At 42.0% G+C, this 19,328-nt stretch overlaps 1 protein-coding gene across 1 annotated transcript in view; it reads right to left on the reverse strand.

Annotated features, from left to right (window-relative positions):
* Nucleotides 1–12,826: 12,826 nt before the first annotated feature.
* Nucleotides 12,827–19,328, reverse strand: part of LOC130922677 (docking protein 4-like) — an 86,219-nt gene continuing 79,717 nt past the window's right edge. The window contains exon 9 of the mRNA XM_057847592.1: nt 12,827–13,250. Within this exon, the coding sequence (XP_057703575.1) occupies nt 13,105–13,250 (146 nt within the window). The 3' untranslated portion in view covers nt 12,827–13,104. The remainder of the gene's footprint in view (nt 13,251–19,328) is intronic.

Genomic DNA, 19,328 nt, shown 5'->3' on the forward strand with positions numbered 1-19,328 from the left:
CTACGATATACCAACTTTGAGCATAATAACAAATCCGGGAAATATTTAGCAAACCAACTCGAACGTAACAGAGAAAAAACATTAATTACAACAATACAAGATTCAGCCGGCATAATAACACAATCACCAGAAAAAATTAACCAAACTTTCTATAGCTACTACAAAAACTTATACTCGGTGACAATCGATCATAATGAAGACATTGACCTATTCGTTAATAATCTTGACATCCCCCAAATAACTTTGGAAAGCCAACAATTGCTAGATACCCCACTTACCCTCGCTGAATTATGGAATGCCGTAAAGGACATGCCAACAGGTCGCGCACCGGGGCCCGACGGGTTCTCGACATCATATTTTAAACACTTTTGGAATATGCTGGCACCAATTTTCTATAGAATGGTTCAAGAAATCAGTGCAAAGGGTCAAATTAGAGACAATATGAACACTGCAGTAATCAAACTACTGCCAAAAGAAGGGAAAGACCTAACCCAACCAGCAAACTATAGACCAATATCCTTAATGAATACAGATATTAAAATTATTGCAAAGGCTTTAGCTACTAGATTAGAACAAACTCTTCCCACTATAATTCATAAAGACCAGACCGGCTTTATTAAAGGACGTAACTCTACAAACAATATAAGACGCGTGTTAAATCTTATTAACCCTTTAAGGTCTGGGCCTATTTTGTCTGATTTTGCATGCCTTTGAAGTTGCCTTTATATTTCAAAGAAAGAATTGTTTACGATGGCCTGGTTTGGTCCCTTTTTTTGTGACACCTTGAACTTCATGTCCAAACTGTTGTTTCCTTCACTGACCAATTATAAATCATCATTTTGGGCCCAAAAAGACCAAAAATTCCAAAATCGTTTTGTCAAAATGTTTAATATTGATGTCCAATTGACAACCAAACATGTGTAACGAACCGTTTTGAAACTTTATAATATTTATTCAACATGTTAGGATGAACATTCAACCAAAAAAATTTAGAATAAATAGTCTTATATTTGACAATTCAACATAAACAACAGGTATAGCCATAGGCGTTTTTTGCTTTTATACATGCTCTAGTCAAAACAGGTTATATACAGCAGACCAAACAGTGAAGAACAGTGAAAAATATATACCATCTAACACAAAAAGTGTTTAGAGGCCATCTCTTTATGAGTTTAGGTATTGCGGCCCATCACCTGATGAAAACCACGTACACACAATGAAGCTTCTTGAACACACATTTATATACACAAATTGAGAAGACTGATTGTGGGGGGGAAAAAATATATAGCATTGGAAAAAAAAGTATTTTCAAAAATATTTACAATAAACAAGTTAAATTTTTTTCAGGCATGCCACTCCGAAAAGCTGTTTCGTCCTGGAATTCCTTGCCTTCCAATAATCTTGCACAGTTGGAAGTGAAACCAGTCTTGCTCTGTGCTCCATGGCACAGGTGCAGGCTGAGCCAATGGTGATCGGCTTCTGCCGCGCTGACTTCTCCAGCCTCTCCTCCGCTGACATCTCATCGCTCTTCCGTGATGACCCCTTCTCCCTCGTCCTCTTTCCATTTGGGCAGTGAATGTAGATTTTTCATTGTCACTATAAATGTACATGAAAAAAAAGTCAGTATTTATGAAAATAATAAAGTATAAAATAAAAATATATACAGCAATAAATAATAATGGAAATCTATATGTATGACAATAGAAAGAATACCATAGCAATACCATAGCTGATGAATATGTGCTACATCCCTAATCTTCATATAGAAAGAAGAACACAAATTATAAATTCCTGCCTGGGATACACACAGTGCACGTACGACTTTGATCTGATATGCACATTTTATTATTATATACACAAACACACACTTATATTGCATCAAAATTAACTTTGTCTTGCAATATCAAAAGAAACTTTCAAAAGAAACTTTTTCAGCATTAAAAAAAAAAAGTGAGTTGGCTTACCTCTGCTCGTCGATGGCGTCACCCACGTGTTCAATCCGTCACTATCTTCACTCAAGGACTCTTCCGAAGAAGACGATGATGACGAATTTAGACCATCCTCTTCCTCAAGTTGATCAAAAAGCACAATTGCTTGCGCTAAATTTAGTTTTCCGTTCATTCTCAAAGTCACACAAAGTCGCTGCTTGATCCAAACGGCCGTCGCTCGCCACCTCGCTGCTTCAGAACACTCCTCCCTCTCGTTCGGTTGAACCTCGCACGGCAGTTTTATTTATAAAAAAAAAAAAAAAACGCATTTTGTGCTTCCACTGTGACTTCGAAAGGGTCCGTTTGATTTGTGTTTTTTTCATGGAGCTTCCGTTTTGAAAAAGGACAAGAAATGATCGAAATATAGACATAAACAAATGATCCATGCAGCGTTTTAATGTTTTTTTGAGATGACAATAAAACTATCAAACTTAAATGACAATATCTCACGTTTTAGTTGGTCGATTGACTTCAAATAATAACGAGAGTAAACCGCAACTTCCGCACTTGAAAACGAGACCAACCAACGGCATGTGGGTGACGTATTTAAAATGTGAGGGCGCTTCAAAGACGACGTGCGCTGAGGACGCGCCAGCGCGTCCTTCGACTCTCAAGGGTTAATATTGCACAGAATTATAAACAGAAAGCAATTATCCTCTCTTTGGACGCAGAAAAAGCATTTGACAAAGTCAACTGGATTTTTCTCTTCAAAGTTTTGGAAAAATTTGGCTTCGGTGAGCCATTTATCCGCTGGATAAAAATATTCTACAACGCCCCAAAAGCCACTGTAAACACGAACGGGGTCATTTCACAAAGTTTCTGTCTTCAAAGGGGAACTCGACAAGGCTGTCCACTCTCACCTCTATTATTCGCTCTATTTATTGAACCATTAGCAATTGCAATAAGACAAAACGCTAATATCAAAGGGATCTGCTCGCACACATCAGAACACAAAATTAACTTATACGCAGACGATATACTATTATATCTAGAAAAAACAGAATCCTCCCTACATGAGACTTTTGAACTAATAAAGACATTTTCACAGATATCAGATTATGCTATAAACTGGTCAAAATCAATTATAATGCCCTTATCAACAAACTCATGGAATCCTGCAAATCAAAATCACAATATTCCAATAGGGAATATAAAGTATCTTGGAATCAACATTTCACCAAAACTTACAGAATTAACTAAACTAAACCATACACCCCTCTTAGCAAAAATATGTGACGATTTGACACACTGGAATAATCTACCCATCTCACTTTTGGGCCGGATAGCAACAGTCAAAATGAAAGTATTACCACAAATAAACTATTTGTTCTCAATGATCCCTTTTAAACCCACTCAAAAATGGTTTCAAGACCTAGACTCAGCCGTCACAAAATTCTACTTTAAAAATAAGAAAAACAGAATTAGCCTTGCCAAATTGCAAAGAAATAAACCAGAGGGGGGTCTAGAGGCCCCTAATTTCCAAAACTACTATATAGCAAATCAAATACAATATCTTATTAGGCGGTTATATCTTAACACTGAACAACAGTCATGGCTAGAATTAGAGCAAACAGACTGCAACCAAATACAATTGGCAAACCTCCCCTTTATTAGTTCTAGTATTAAGCACCATAGCTGCTTCAAAAACCCAATGATAGCATGCACCTTGAAAGCCTGGTGGAGAGGTATGGAAATTACGCAATCACAACAAGCCCCGTGTAAATTCTCACCAATCTGGCACAACCCAGACTTTGGCGTTAATAAAATTCCTATTCATTTCAGCACATGGGATGATACGGGAATAAAGCAGTTACAGCATTTGTTTAAAGATAATACATTCATGTCATATGAAAAAATAATACAAGATTTCCAGATCAAAGGGGTCAATTTCCTTCAATATAATAAAATCAGGGCAGCCATCAGAAGCAAATTTCCATCACTAACGGGTACGTTAGACCCACCACCTTTCGTAAATAAAATAATAAATATACATCCTCAACAAAAAAAAAAAATACTTTCAAAAGTATATAAAGCCCTCTCATGTAACAACTCTACTTGCCTACCAATCGAAAAATGGAATAAAGAACTTTCGGTAACATTAGATAATAACTATTGGTCCAGCATCTGTAAAAATACATTTATAATGACAAAGAATAAGAACCTTCAGCTTATACAGTTCAAAATACTGCACAGATGGCATATTACTCAATCTAAAATGCACAAAATGGGGTTCTCCCAATCCGATAAATGTACAAGCTGCAACAAAGATACTTCAGATACATACTTTCATGCTCTTTGGCAATGTAAACCAATACAAGATTTCTGGGCACAGGTAACGAAGAAACTCTCTTTCCTATTGAACTGCAGGATTCCATTATCTCCAACTCTTTGTCTGCTTGTCGATCTGAATACAGTGAATATCTCTATCCATCAAACCCGTCCACTACTAGCAAGTCTAACGATAGCCAAAAAAACAATATTGTTGAATTGGAAAAACAAACAAAATATTAGCATTAACCAATGGCTAAATCTAATCATTGAATATATAACATTAGAGAAAATATCTGCCAAACAGACAAATAAAATGGACAAATACGAACAACAGTGGGAAACGGTCGCAAGAATGATGAACATAGAATAAGGATTCTCTCTCACCTGCGAAGGAAATAATAAAAATGTATATATAAATTGATGTATGCGGGGTGTCCAGGGAAGTTGTATGCATCCTTCTGCAGCTGGAAACAGGACATGTTTAAATCCGAACTGTTTTATACACTCCCAACAGCATGTAATAAATACATTTTCTTCCTTCACAGTTTAGTCGGTCAATGGGCTTATTTTACAAGGATACTCAAAGACAATTTGGTTTCCAGCTGCTGGGGAACATATGCAACTTTTTTTGGAACACCCTTTATATTATCAGACTTGGAACAATTAAGGAACGATGCGTAAATAATACACTTCACCGGTCCTTGGCATACATCTAATGGTGTTTGATAAACCTCTTCTTCTGTCAGCTTTACAGGTGGAGTTTGTTGGCGTCCTGCCCTGGGCCGTCCCGTCGCCGGTCTTGGCCCCCGGGATTTTCGGCCGGGGCTTGTCTGGTTGCGTCTGGCTGTGCGGGGGTCCCGTCGGGCGCGCGCTGGTGTCGTGGGCGGGTGGGGGGGCCGCGCGGGTGCCGGTCCGGGGCCGCGGCCCTTCCCCGGCCGGCCGGGGTGGGGTGGGGTGGAGTTGGGGTGGGGACCGGGGGGTGCATGCGGCAGCCATGGTTCCCTCCCAGGTCCGCCCGGCCGGAGCCGCGTCTCCCTGTACCGGGTGCCGGGGAGGTGCCCTCTGGTGTCATGCCGCGCGCCCGTCCTGGCCCGGGGGTGGGTTGTGGGGGGCGCGCTTCGGTCCCCTTGGTCTGCTTTCGGCCCTGTCCACCTCCCTGGGCCGTGGCGGCCGCTGCTGCCCCCCGGCCGGCGGGGTCGTTGGCGGGGCCCGCGGGGCCTTGGGTGGGGCTTGCTGTCCCTTGCCGGTGGGGTGGACGTCCCCTGGTCGCCGGCGCTTGGTGTGGCGCCTGCTCGGGGTGCGGGGTGGGTGCTCGGTGGGTGTGGGGGGGGGGGGGGCCGTCGCGGAGGCGCCGTGGGTGGTCTGGGGCGGAGATTGGTCGGGGCCCTGACGCTTCTTCCGCCCTGCGGCCCGTGGTTCTGGTGGACGGGGCCACGCCCGCGGGAGCCTGCCTCTTAACTCACGCACTCCTCACTTCGGCACTGTAAATATTTTTCACCCTGGCACTTACATGCTCATACATTTCTCCGGGGAGAGTTGGGACGGGGCTTTACAGTCCCGGCCCGGCTCCCCACTGTTTTTAATGCACCACACACCAAGGTTGTGGGATGGTTGAGACCTGTTGGGGGTGGAGGTACCTCACGGCTGCCTCCTCACCACAGGCCCCGCCATCTCTGCACCTTTTTTAAATTCACCACATATCATACTCCACAGGAGAGCTCCGGCAAAGGGCGGTGGGACGGGCGGCTGGGCAGAAGCTCCATGCTGCGGTCCCACTGCCCCAAGCCAAGCTCTCCTATTTTAATGCATACATTGCACTACCCTCCCCTCACACCCCCATCACGGTGCTGTGGCTGCCAGTCGGGAACCTGGCAGCCACAGTAATAGGGTGGTAGGTGGGTCCCACACTTTTTCTACATGGCGTGGCTCCTGGGGTGTGGCCTCCCCTCTGCCTCGGCTGAGTAGGTTGGGGGGTCGGGTCTCCGATCTTGCATCGCCCCGTGGCAGTTCCTGGGCGTTCTCCTGCCTCCGCCTTCCCCTCTCTTCTCTGGCTGGGCATCCGCCCTGCGCTCCGTCGCGGGTCGCTGGCTGGGCGCCGGTGTATCAGCGGGGTGTCGCCTGCACCGGCGGGGGACCCTGCCTTGCCTGGGGCTTGGTGGACCGCTGGGGGTCCCGTGGCGTGCCGTGCCGGTTGGGGGGCTGCGGCCGTGGCTCGTGGCCCGGGTTGCGGGCGGGGGTGGGTGTAGGCGTGGGGTTGGTGGTGCGTCCCCTCCTGCCATCCCTGAAGGCCGGTTGATGGGTGCGCGGGTGGCCCGGGGGACCACCCTGGGTCCCGGGGGGGGGACGATGGCTCCTTTGCTGGGCTGGGGGAGGAGGGATGGGCTGCGATAGCACCAGCATATTAGTAACTAGTTTAGATGTTCAATGTATTTCTAGTTGTTGTTTGTGTATGTGTTTCTTTTCCTTCTTCTCTTGTATTTCTTTTCTTCTGTCCCCCCATAATCCCTTCCTGTTCGCTGCTTTGTCATAATAAAAAGGTATTTTGAATGATCACAATGGGAGTATGTCAGACTCTCAATGTGAAACATTAAAACTGTTCAGAATCCGGGCACTTAGACTTCCATTCTCTATGTCAAACAGCTGAACAGGACAGGTTTAACAAAAAAAAAAAAAAAAAAATACAGCGCAGTTTTACTTGCAGAAATTTCTGGGTGCATTTAGTTACGGAACAAGCCATGTAGAGAAATGCACACTAAACAGAGGGCTCGGCAAATAAAGAAACACAAATAACAACAACAAATAATGAGGTGTGTCTGGAATGTTTGGTGATTAATTCTTCTTGTAGATCTTGCAAAAAAGGTCATTAGCGTTGCTGCATTGGCAGTTAAAAGTCCATGATTATCTGAGGCGACACTAACTATCAGCAGTTTTCTGTAAAGCATGGCTGCGTTCCAATCACAGTTTGAGTTGGCCTCGCTCACTTGCCCTGAGCACTTGCTATGACGTCACACTGAGGCCACTTGGAGGGTGGAGGGAAAGTGGGCGGAGGGGGAGCGAAAGACGTAAATGGAACACACCTGCCCTCGTTCACTTACAGGCAATAAAATCATGGAACAACCACAAGGTGTTGGAGTAGCGCTATACTGCCTATTTCAAATCAGTGGCGCCTCCAGAAATTCTTCATAGGGGTGGCCAAATGGGGCCACTTAAAACCTTGGGGTGGCACACCAAAAAATAAAAGCCATAATTTCAGGTTTTTACTAGGGCTGTCAAACGATTCAAATTTTTAATTGAGTTAATCACAGCTTAAAAATTAATTAATCATAATTAATCGAAATTCAAACGGTCTATAAAATATGCCATATTTTTCTGTAAATTATTGTTGATAAGACACAAGATAAGACACAAGACGGATATTTACATTCAACATACTGTACATAAGTACTCTATTTGTTTATTATGGTGGTGGTGGTAGCATTAACATTAAAATTCTGTTAAAGCGATCCATGGATAGAAAGACTTGTAGCTCTTAAAAGATAAATGTTAGTACAAGTTATAGAAATTTTATATTAAAACCCCTCTTCATGTTTTCGTTTTAATAAAATTTGTAAAATTTTCAATCAAGAAATAAACTAGTAGCTCGCCATTGTTGATGTCAATAATTACACAATTCTCATGGTGCTGAAACCATAAAATTAGTCGCACCCAATCGCCAGCAGAGGGCGAATAAACTCCAAAAAACAGTAACAAGTGCACATGACCCTGTGCTGTCATTTTAATCTGTTTGAGCGGGGCATGTGCGTTAATTGCGTCAAATATTTTAACGTGATTAATCAAAAAAATTAATTACCGCCCGTTAACGCGATGATTTACGACAGCCCTAGTTTTTACTATGTTGTAGTATTAAACAGGCCAGTAGAAAATTGTCAGAAAGACTTCAAGACACACCTTCTGATATGCTTTTGTTGATGGTGTTATATTGTATATTGTGTAGTATTGTATTGTGTTAATGTACAAAGTCCATAATAGTCCAGTCAAAATTTTAAGTTCCGCAGCTACTACAATCTGAGTGGGGTGACAAGTGGGGTAGCCAACAAATTCATTGGGGGGAGCCGTGGCCGGGCCTCGCTACCGCACCATTATTCCACATCGCACAAAATATATTGCGACTCATGTCAATAAGCCGGAGAAGTATTCCGCGCTTGATGGCAATACATTGGTACCTGGGAATTATCAGAATTATTAGTTTTGTATCAAATTTTATTTGGGCATTTCATTATTTATTTATTTATTTGTCTATACCTTCCAATCTGTAAACAGATTGTAAACATTTAACCTATTTGAAGTTTAGTTTCAGTCCCTCCCAACGCCATTTGATTGACAGACCATTCCTTTCGTTAAAAGCAAAATAGAAAAGGCAAGCGAAATAGAAACATCAATGACAAAAATTGTCATTGTTTTTTCCTTTTCTTTACTGAAAAAAGTGAAAGTCAATAAAAAAGTAACTTTACTCTTTATTTATTCATTTATTTATCTTTATTATTTATTTATTTATTCATTTTGGCACTCCTGTGATTCCATACGTCCTGCCATAACTGCCACATTCAGTCTAATTTTTAAATTTTTATTTATTAACAACAATGATAAATTTTACAATTCCAAAGGCAGTTTGGTATCACATTCAAACACCGTGCTGGCTCCTCCATTCATTTTCTTCTTCTCTGGTGGTAAACAGACAGCAGCCAACGGTATTTGAGCTTCATTATCACCACCGCATGGACATATTTTCCGTGTACCACTGCAATGCATTGTGGGATACAGGGAGCTCCGGAGTGACCATCGTTTTTCACTCGATCACTGAGCCCTCTGAGGGTCCATCTCACCAAGTTCACTTCGCTGTTTTGGGAATTGGAATGGCCCTTAAGATGGCGGCGGGGATTCCCCCAGGGGGCGGTGGCTAGGGCAAGTGAGCGAGGGCTCATTTAAACCTCGATTGAAACGCAGCCAACATTTCCGTTTTTGGTCATGCTTGCAAGCATATCAGAAGACTGCATTAGGCAAGATGCATACTGTCTTCACCGCCTATGGGCGGTGTGGACCCAAATGCAGGGAAAGCACGGAGGCGAGGCAGACAGGCGATGCAAAAATGTTTGAATTGAAGCTAAGGGCTGTTCCATTTCTCTAAACAGCTGAAATGAATTTGACGAGATCGCCCCTTTCAGGGCTTAGTGATCAAGTCAACAACGATGGTCACTTAAAAGCTCCCTATATCCTTGAATCGGGCTTTGGTCATGGTGATCGCGAATGTAAACGTTCATTGTTTACTTAGAGACTGTTGTTCACTTACCGACAACACCGTCCACAGCCAACTCTAGCCCTAATTCTCTGGCTTCTTGTCCCCCTTTTAAAAACTTCATCATTTTTTCTCATTCGCCTCTATGATTTTCATCTCTTGTTTTCTTTTCTGCGCACCCAATTTATGACGACGAGAGTTTATAACAATAGATTTTAATTTCCCACTTCAGGGCACAGCACGTACATAGTGTATCCTTGAGTGCGCCAGGGCGGGGTCAAACCATTCTCTGCTAAGACGGGGGTGGGGGGGGGGGGGTCGTTGTGCAAAAAAAGGGAAAAAGAATATATTTGAAATATTTAATATTTAAAAAATTTTAACTATATATCGAATAGAAGATCATATTTAATCAGACAATGATTTAAATAAAAAAGAAGGGGGGGGGGGGTAATGCAAATAAAACTACTTTTGGCCCAGTTATACCGATAACACACAATAAAACAAAACAGGTTTAATGCATGTAACGAGACATGTATGAGAAACTATTTTTCGTTCAAAATGTTATTTTTTCAATGATATGCAAAATACCAGTGAATAAAAAGACTAACCGCCATCTCCTAATTTTATTTTTTCTCACTTCCTCACATCTTAATGCAAAACCTCAGCTTGTACTACTTTAGAACATAATGTAAGAACATAGGATGTACATTAAAATTGAAAATAATGTCAATATTGACTTATTTTTTGAATGTACTGTATGTGACTCACATTTTTAAAATTTAACAAAAATAAGTAGAAATTACTCTTTCACTATGCACATTGAAATGAAATATATTTTAAAGGTAATGCAAACATCCACTTTTTTAACCCCTTCAGACCTAAGCATGCTGTTGAAGGACAACACACGTTCACATCTCTAAACCAATAAATACATTGAATTTAGTTGCTATTGCCACTTCTGTGAGATGATTGGATGAAACTTTACCCATCCAAATGAAATCATGAGGTTTGGCACGTCCTCTTTGCTATTTTTGGCTCTTTGAAAACGGCTGACCAAACGCAACTTCAAAAAGGATAAAGTAAGGTGCTTATTTCTCATTAAAAACACATAACAATAACATTAAAAATAACCCGTAAAAGCATGAAATATCCCTGACCAAAAAAATTGCACTTTGTTCTGGTGTTTGAGTAGAGTAAAAATCAGCACAGATTTTTTTTTTTTTTTGCCCAGCAGAAAAAAATGCAGGTCTGAAGGGGTTAAATTTTCAGGAAATAAATAAGTAACCGAACATAACTAACAAAAATAAGTCCGAATATGCACATTAACATGGAAAATGTTCTTAACCTCCCCAACAGAGCAAATAAAATAAAATAAGCCTCAGCTCTTTTTCTGAAAGATCTGATTGATTTTCAATTTCATTATCCTTTTTTAATTGCATTAATTCAAGTTGTTCGTTACCTGTCACTACAACCTTTTAGGTTGGTCCTTTTTTTCTTTTTTTTTGTTGTTCCAGAAAAAAAAACGTGTATTTGCTGATCACATGTCAGTATGTCAGCCAACTGATTGGACAACTCAGCACATCGACGCGACTTGTCAGACTCATACAATGAAACCGCTCGGCAGAACTCCGTGAAGTAAATAAACTATAATTATCGGTTGAAACGGATGAGGCTACACAAGCACTTTATTAGGCTTGTTGTTAACACTTGTGTATGTAAAGTTTGATGTTAGTAGATTGCTTTCTTCTTGTACAGTGGGGCCAATAAATATTTAGTCAACCACTAATTGTGCGAGTTCTCCCACTTGAAAATATTACAGAGGCCTGTAATTGTCAAAATGGGTAAACCTCAACCATGAGAGACAGAATGTGAGAAAAAAAACAGAAAATCACAATGTTTGATTTTTAAAGAATTTATTTGCAAAACATGGTGGAAAATAAGTATTTGGTCAATACCAAAAGTTCATCTCAATACTTTGTTATGTACCCTTTGTTGGCAATAACGGAGGCCAAATGTTTTCTATAACTCTTCACAAGCTTTTCACTCACTGTTGCTGGTATTTTGTCCCATTCCTCCATGCAGATCTCCTCTAGAGCAGTGATGTTTTAGGGCTGTCGTTGGGCAACACGGACTTTCAACTCCCTCCACAGATTTTCTATGGGGTTGAGATCTGGAGACTGGCTAGGCCACTCTAGGACCTTGAAATGCTTCTTACGAAGCCACTCCTTTGTTGCCCTGGCTGTGTGTTTGGGATCATTGTCATGCTGAAAGACCCAGCCACGTCTCATCTTCAATGCCCTTGCTGATGGATGGAGATTTTCACTCAAAATCTCTCGATACATGGCCCCTTTCATTTTTTCCTTTACACAGATCAGTCGTCCTGGTCTCTTTGCAGAAAAACAGCCCTAAAGCATGTTTCCACCCCCATGCTTCATAGTGGGTATGGTGCAATTGAGTATTCTTTCTCCTCCAAACCGGCGAACCTGTGTTTCTACCAAAAAGTTCTATTTTGGTTTCATCTGACCATAACATTCTCCCAGTCCTCTTCTGGATCATCCAAATGCTCTTTAGCGAACCGCCGGCGGGCCTAGACGTGTACTTTCTTCAGCAGGGGGACACGTCTGGCAGTGCAGGATTTGAGTCCCTGGCGGCGCATTGTGTTACTGATAGTAGCCTTTGTTACTGTGTCCCAGCTCTCTGTAGGTCATTCACTAGGTCCCCCCGTGTGGTTCTGGCATTTTTGCTCACCGTTCTTGTTATCATTTTGACACCACGGGGTGAGGAGGGAGTTGAAAGTCTGTGTTGCCCAACGACAGCCCCAAAACATCACTGCTGTAGAGGAGATCTGCATGGAGGAATGGGCCAAAATACCCGCAACAGTGTGTGAAAAGCTTGTGAAGAGTTACAGAAAACGTTTGGCCTCCGTTATTGCCAACAAAGGGTACATAACAAAGTATTGAGATTAACTTTTGGTATTGACCAAATACTTATTTTCCACCGTGATTTGCAAATAAATTCTTTAAAAATCAAACAATGTGATTTTCTGTTTTTTTCCCCCCCATTCTGTCTCTCATGGTTGAGGTTTACACATGTTCATAATTACAGGCCTCTCTAATATTTTCAAGTGGGAGAACTCGCACAATTAGTGGTTGACTAAATACTTATTTGCCCCACTGTATGTGTGTGTGGCAGGAGGCAGTTTTATTTCTAACATGGAGGTTTGACAGTTGCCGTCTTATTTTCAGGTTTGAACCACCGTTCTGTCCCCGAATTTTATACCAGAATGGCGTTCCAGAACGGTCGGGCCCACTTACACCACTGCACATTTTATAAATGAACGAACACGAATACGTTTTTCATCGAGTACTCATCAACACTCTTTTTCCCCAATTTTTCTTTTTTTTTAACTGATTTTACAAATTTACCAGACATGAAATTTCTCCTGAATTGTGAGATAACCACAACTATTGAACTTCAAAAAAGATGATGAACCAACTTGCAGTATTATGATTTGAGCAGATTTAATCACAGTCACTGTAGTGTGTGAATGTGTTACTGTCCTGGAAAGATAGTATGGAGTCTTTTGAAACCTAAGTTAATATCAGGTTGGGACTGTGCAGGAATGTTTTCAGAGGACAGAGAAGCACCACCTTCAGCAGGGAAACAAGTTGACAGCAACAGCTCTTCTGAAGCATTGCCTAAAACAAAGCACAAAAGTTTTTTTTGTTTTGTTTTTTGTTTTTTTACAGAAGAAATAGCAGCTGCAAGAGACAAAAAAAAAAAAAACAACAACATGAAATTGGAACTTTTACAGTCCCAAACCATCAGTCATGGCACATTACTAAATTAAACCTTCAGGGACAGTGGTCACTGCTGAGGACAATAAAGGGAAGTAACAGTTAACAACCAGAAGTAACGTTTAAAAGGAGCAATAACAGTAAGATGGATCTGCTACAAGAACATTTAGACAGTTTCTTTTGATAAAATACACCTTTGGACTGCCGACAGAGGCCAAAAGGGGGATAAAAAACAACTACAGCCAGCTAGCCAGCCAGGGAAGATGGTGGAGACGAAAGAGGGTGTCCATCCATTGTGTCGGCTGACAGCAGATGTCTAAACATTCTTCCCATCAGTCTGGCAATAACCAGGAACTTAATGGACTCATGACCAATAAGAAGAAAACTAGACCCTCTTCAGTTTCTAATTTCTATGATCTGGTTTAAAATTTAGACATTCTCAGTCAATCTATAAGATCTTGCCTGAGGTGTAGCTTGACCCAGCACACTGAGAATTAGTGTTATGCATGAACGCGTTCATGAACACGTTCATGTTTTGGGTAAAAGTGTATTGAACGCATCATAACACTGTCTCAAGAACGTTACTGTGAATGCGCTCATTCTAGTGTTTGTGAGATGTGCAGTCGAGTTGAGCGTAGCCACATGGTAGGATTTGTATTAGGAGAACTTTCCTCATGTGTGTCCATGACAAAATGGAGGTACATATTCTTTTCTTTATAGAAAATTTTTGGTGTTTACTTTGGAATCGCTGCATTCGCGGCCGTTTGCAAGTACCGCAAAGTTACCATTTCTGATGGGGTACAGACAGAACACGGCCCAGCGCCAACATTGAGGCGAGTTTTACGAACAGATCAGTACCGCCGCGGATTTGAAATTGAATATGTGCTAGGGCCTCTGCCCCTCCCTCCTGTGACCTGGGCCACCTCCGGCAGGCGTGCATGTTTTTATTGATTGCAGGTTGGACGACAGATGGATAGAGCGGCCACAGGTGCTGGCAATGCCAATCGGCCATCCATAAAAGCCAGTGGATGCTGTCACCTCGTCGCCCGTTAAACTCGTCTGTTACCCACGTCAGTTGTATCTCGCATTCCTATATGATATCTTTGATCACTGGCTTACGACTACCTTGCTCTCCTCCCAGGTCCTGTTTTCTGCGTGCCCCTCGTCGGATTCCACGCCTGCCTTCCTTCAGAGCCTCCTCGTCTTACGCCAGCTCAACTACCCCGAGCCAAGTCGTCCACCCCCGCCACATTCTTGTGATCGCTAATAAAAGATTACTCATCTCACCCCTGTGTGTCTGCTCTGGGATCCCCTCTTGCTCAAGCAACCCTAACAATATGAAGGTGAATCTGACACCGTTTCAGTATTAAAGTGGATAAAATAATTGCTTTCTTTGGTTCTATATCGACTGTCAATACAAGCTTGCAAAAATTATTGGCGTGAAGTAAGAACAGAACTTTTTTAAACTATTAACTTTAGTTTAAAATTTGGAATTATGAATTGAAGTTCTTTTAAAATTTTTTAACTGCAATTTGAACTAGTTCAAGTAGAAAATGAACTTTCCCAACACTGGAATTAGAACAGAGACTTAGGGAAATAAACTGTTTGGCTATTAATATGTTGTCGTTATTTAAGTTGTTTTACGAAAACAAACACGCATGGAACCTTGAGGATTAGTGTGTTGACAGTTGATTTAAAACACAGCTATTCTAAAGTTTACACTTATTCTAAGGCCTTTATATAGCAGGGGTCCTCAAATACAAATCTTGAAGGTCCACAATTATTTTTTTCACACAAGCAGGGGTCCATTTATTAATGTCGGTCAAGTACAAGGCAGGTCGAAGGTGGTAAAGGTTTTCTTTTGACCAAACAAAAATACAATCTACATTCTGATTAAATAAAAATAACAAAACGTTTTTTTGACTTAAAAAAAAATGCAAGTACAATGTTGACCATTCCTTGATGTCTGCGATTTCTGCATCGCGACCCTTGTTATATTACCACGTTTCACCCATAAATTCCCCCCAAATTCTGGTTGTGTCCACTGACAGATGTGTCTTGACAGTCGGTGGTACACGCTACAGTCGGTGATACATGCTACATGGAGATTTTGGATCAAAAAAAGGAACTATGTGTTAATATCTTGTTAAAATCATGCTGTCTTTAACTACAGTGCCTTGCAAAAGTATTCGGCCCCCTTGAACCTTGCAACCTTTCGCCACATTTCAGGCTTCAACCATAAAGATATAACATTTTAATTTTTTGTCAAGAATCAACAACAAGTGGGACACAATCGTGAAGTGGAACAAAATTTATTGGATAATTTAAACTTTTTTAACAAATAAAAAACTGAAAAGTGGGGCGTGCAATATTATTCGGCCCCTTGCGTTAATACTTTGTAGCGCCACCTTTTGCTCCAATTACAGCTGCAAGTCGCTTGGGGTATGTTTCTATCAGTTTTGCACATCGAGAGACTGACATTCTTGCCCATTCTTCCTTGCAAAACAGCTCGAGCTCAGTGAGGTTGGATGGAGAGTGTTTGTGAACAGCAGTCTTCAGCTCTTTCCACAGATTCCCGATTGGATTCAGGTCTGGACTTTGACTTGGCCATTCTAACACCTGGATACGTTTATTTTTTAACCATTCCATTGTAGATTTGGCTTTATGTTTTGGATCATTGTCCTGTTGGAAGATAAATCTCCGTCCCAGTCTCAGGTCTTGTGCAGATACCAACAGGTTTTCTTCCAGAATGTTCCTGTATTTGGCTGCATCCATCTTCCCGTCAATTTTAACCATCTTCCCTGTCCCTGCTGAAGAAAAGCAGGCCCAAACCATGATGCTGCCACCACCATGTTTGACAGTGGGGATGGTGTGTTCAGGGTGATGAGCTGTGTTGCTTTTACGCCAAACATATGGTTTTGCATTGTGGCCAAAAAGTTCAATTTTGGTTTCATCTGACCAGAGCACCTTCTTCCACATGTTTGGTGTGTCTCCCAGGTGGCTTGTGGCAAACTTTAAACGAGACTTTTTATGGATATCTTTGAGAAATGGCTTTCTTCTTGCCACTCTTCCATAAAGGCCAGATTTGTGCAGTGTACGACTGATTGTTGACCTATGGACAGACTCTCCCACCTCAGCTGTAGATCTCTGCAGTTCATCCAGAGTGATCATGGGCCTCTTGGCTGCATCTCTGATCAGTTTTCTCCTTGTTTGAGAAGAAAGTTTGGAAGGACGGCTGGGTCTTGGTAGATTTGCAGTGGTCTGATGCTCCTTCCATTTCAATATGATGGCTTGCACAGTGCTCCTTGAGATGTGTAAAGCTTGGGAAATCTTTTTGTATCCAAATCCGGCTTTAAACTTCTCCACAACAGTATCTCGGACCTGCCTGGTGTGTTCCTTGGTTTTCATAATGCTCTCTGCACTTTAAACAGAACCCTGAGACTATCACAGAGCAGGTGCATTTATACGGAGACTTGATTACACACAAGTGGATTCTATTTATCATCATCGGTCATTTAGGACAACATTGGATCATTCAGAGATCCTCACTGAACTTCTGGAGTGAGTTTGCTGCACTGAAAGTAAAGGGGCCGAATAATATTGCACGCCCCACTTTTCAGTTTTTTATTTGTTAAAAAAGTTTAAATTATCCAATAAATGTTGTTCCACTTCACGATTGTGTCCCACTTGTTGTTGATTCTTGACAAAAAAATTAAATTTCATATCTTTATGTTTGAAGCCTGAAATGTGGCAAAAGGTTGCAAGATTCAAGGGGGCCGAATACTTTTGCAAGGCACTGTATGCTCCCTCATGCTCTCACCTCGAGGGTCTCGGGCAGGGGTCCTCCATTACAAATCTTGATGGTCCACAATAATTTTTTTCATACAAGCATGGGTCCATTTACTAATGTCGGTCAAGTACATGGCAGGTCGAAGGTGGTAAAGATGGTTTTCTTTTGACCAATAAAGGAACCTGTGTTTTAAATTACCTGTTAAATGATTAATCCTCAAGGTTCCATTCGTGTTCGTTTTTGTTGAAGGACTCCAATAACGACATGTTCAAAGTCAACAATTTATTTATTATTAAGTTTTTTTGACAGAGGAGTCTAAGCAGCATGCTGGGTCAGTGAACTACTCCTGATCCTAGCCCAAAAACGATCGGCGTAGACTGACCAAGTCTTTCCGGCTTGCCCGGTATTTTATAGATGAACAACTGAGGATGTGAGTTCATGTGATTGGTTGAATGTCCATGGAATTCCTGTCCCTTGATGCCAAATGGGGAGATGGTTATTCTCGATGTCAGCTGTTGGCTTCGCCAGAATAGGTGCCCCTACACCTAGGGAGCAAAGGGCACATTTCTGAGGACCAGAATCCTCTGGTCCTCGGAAATGTGCCCTTTGCTCCCTTCTTCTTTAGACCTCTCCGAGGTGGGCCAACTCCAGATGGCATGTTGTCTTTTGATGCCTTCACTCCTCAAGTGTCAATCACTGGTCCGAAGCGATATGTTATCGGCCCCACCTGCTTACAGAAACAGTCTCAACTTTCTTATAGCAAATGCATTTTTACTGTTCCATTCTTTTTAAATGTTAATACCCTTTATTAAATATCACTTCCCTTCACCAAACAAAAATACAATGTACATTCTGATTAAATGAAAATAAATTAACAAAACAATTGTTTTTACTTCAAATAAAAATACAAAACATGCAAGTACAATGTTTACACCTGTACACTAAATAATTGACTAGATCTGTCTTTAAGGTGCAAACAATAGTATTGACAGTACATTTTGTAACTGTAAAACACTGCTGGACAAAAAAGAAAACGTGCAAGTAGTTCAGTACATGTTCACTTGTTCAGAACATAAATGACAAGCTCTGTCATGAAGGTGTAAACATAACAATTATTGACTGTCATGTACGAGATGGAGGAACCAGTTGGGTATCGCAGACACAGGATTTTATTGATTCTGACAGGCAAAGGAAACAATCCGGTCATGAGGTAATGGCTAGTTGGCATGCAAACATATGCTGAATCGCTGATGACCTGACACAGAATGTTGTCTTTTCGAGGCTTATATAGTGTTCTCAGTTGTTCTTTGTGACATAATAAAGGGTACACAGTTCATGTGAGGAAAGCCTTGTGATGCATGAGTGTGATGCAATATGCTGAAACATTAATAGCTGCAACATTAATATGCAATATGATGAAACATTAACAGCTGAAACATTAATACATGACAGAACCCCCCCCCTCAAGGGACGGCTCCAGAAGTCCCAAGGATTGAGCACACCAAGGGCTACTAATCCACCGACCTATCCGAGTCCATGGCCTCATCCCTCGAGGGCATTGGCTCAATCTCCTCCTCGCCAGTGGAAGAATCAACTACCGATAGCACAGGGTCGGGTTCAGAGTCAGATGTAGGCATGGGCTGAGAGCAAGCCGCTCTAGGTCGATCCCGCCGGACAGACGGTTGGTCCGGATGGAGTCGGTGGAGGTCTGATATGAGGGTCCAATCTACAATCTGCTCAATTGGAACCCACATCCTCTCCTCAGGACCATATCCTTCCCAGTCCACCAGATATTGGAGGCCCCTGCCCTGGCAGCGTGACTTGAGCAGGTGGCGAACTGTGTAGACAGGACCCCCGTCCACCAGGCGAGGAGGGGGAGGTGGTGCTGCATTGGGGACCAGGAGGCTCTCATGGACTGGCTTTAGTTTGGAGACATGGAAGGTTGGGTGAACCTTCATAGACCTGGGTAGTTTGAGTCGGATAGCTGATGGGCTGATGATCTTCTTGATGGGAAACGGACCAACGAACCTGGGTGCCAGTTAATGTGATTCCACCTGGAGTGGCAGATCCCGGGAAGAAAGCCATACCTTCTGGCCCACTTGGTATGCAGGGGCTGCAGTCCGTCGTCGGTTTGCTCTGATGGCATAACCAGAAACAGACTTTAAAAGAGCGGTACGGGCTTGAGACCA

The sequence above is a fragment of the Corythoichthys intestinalis genome, chromosome 1 (assembly GCF_030265065.1).
Source record: "Corythoichthys intestinalis isolate RoL2023-P3 chromosome 1, ASM3026506v1, whole genome shotgun sequence".
Classification (NCBI taxonomy): Eukaryota; Metazoa; Chordata; class Actinopteri; order Syngnathiformes; family Syngnathidae; genus Corythoichthys; species Corythoichthys intestinalis.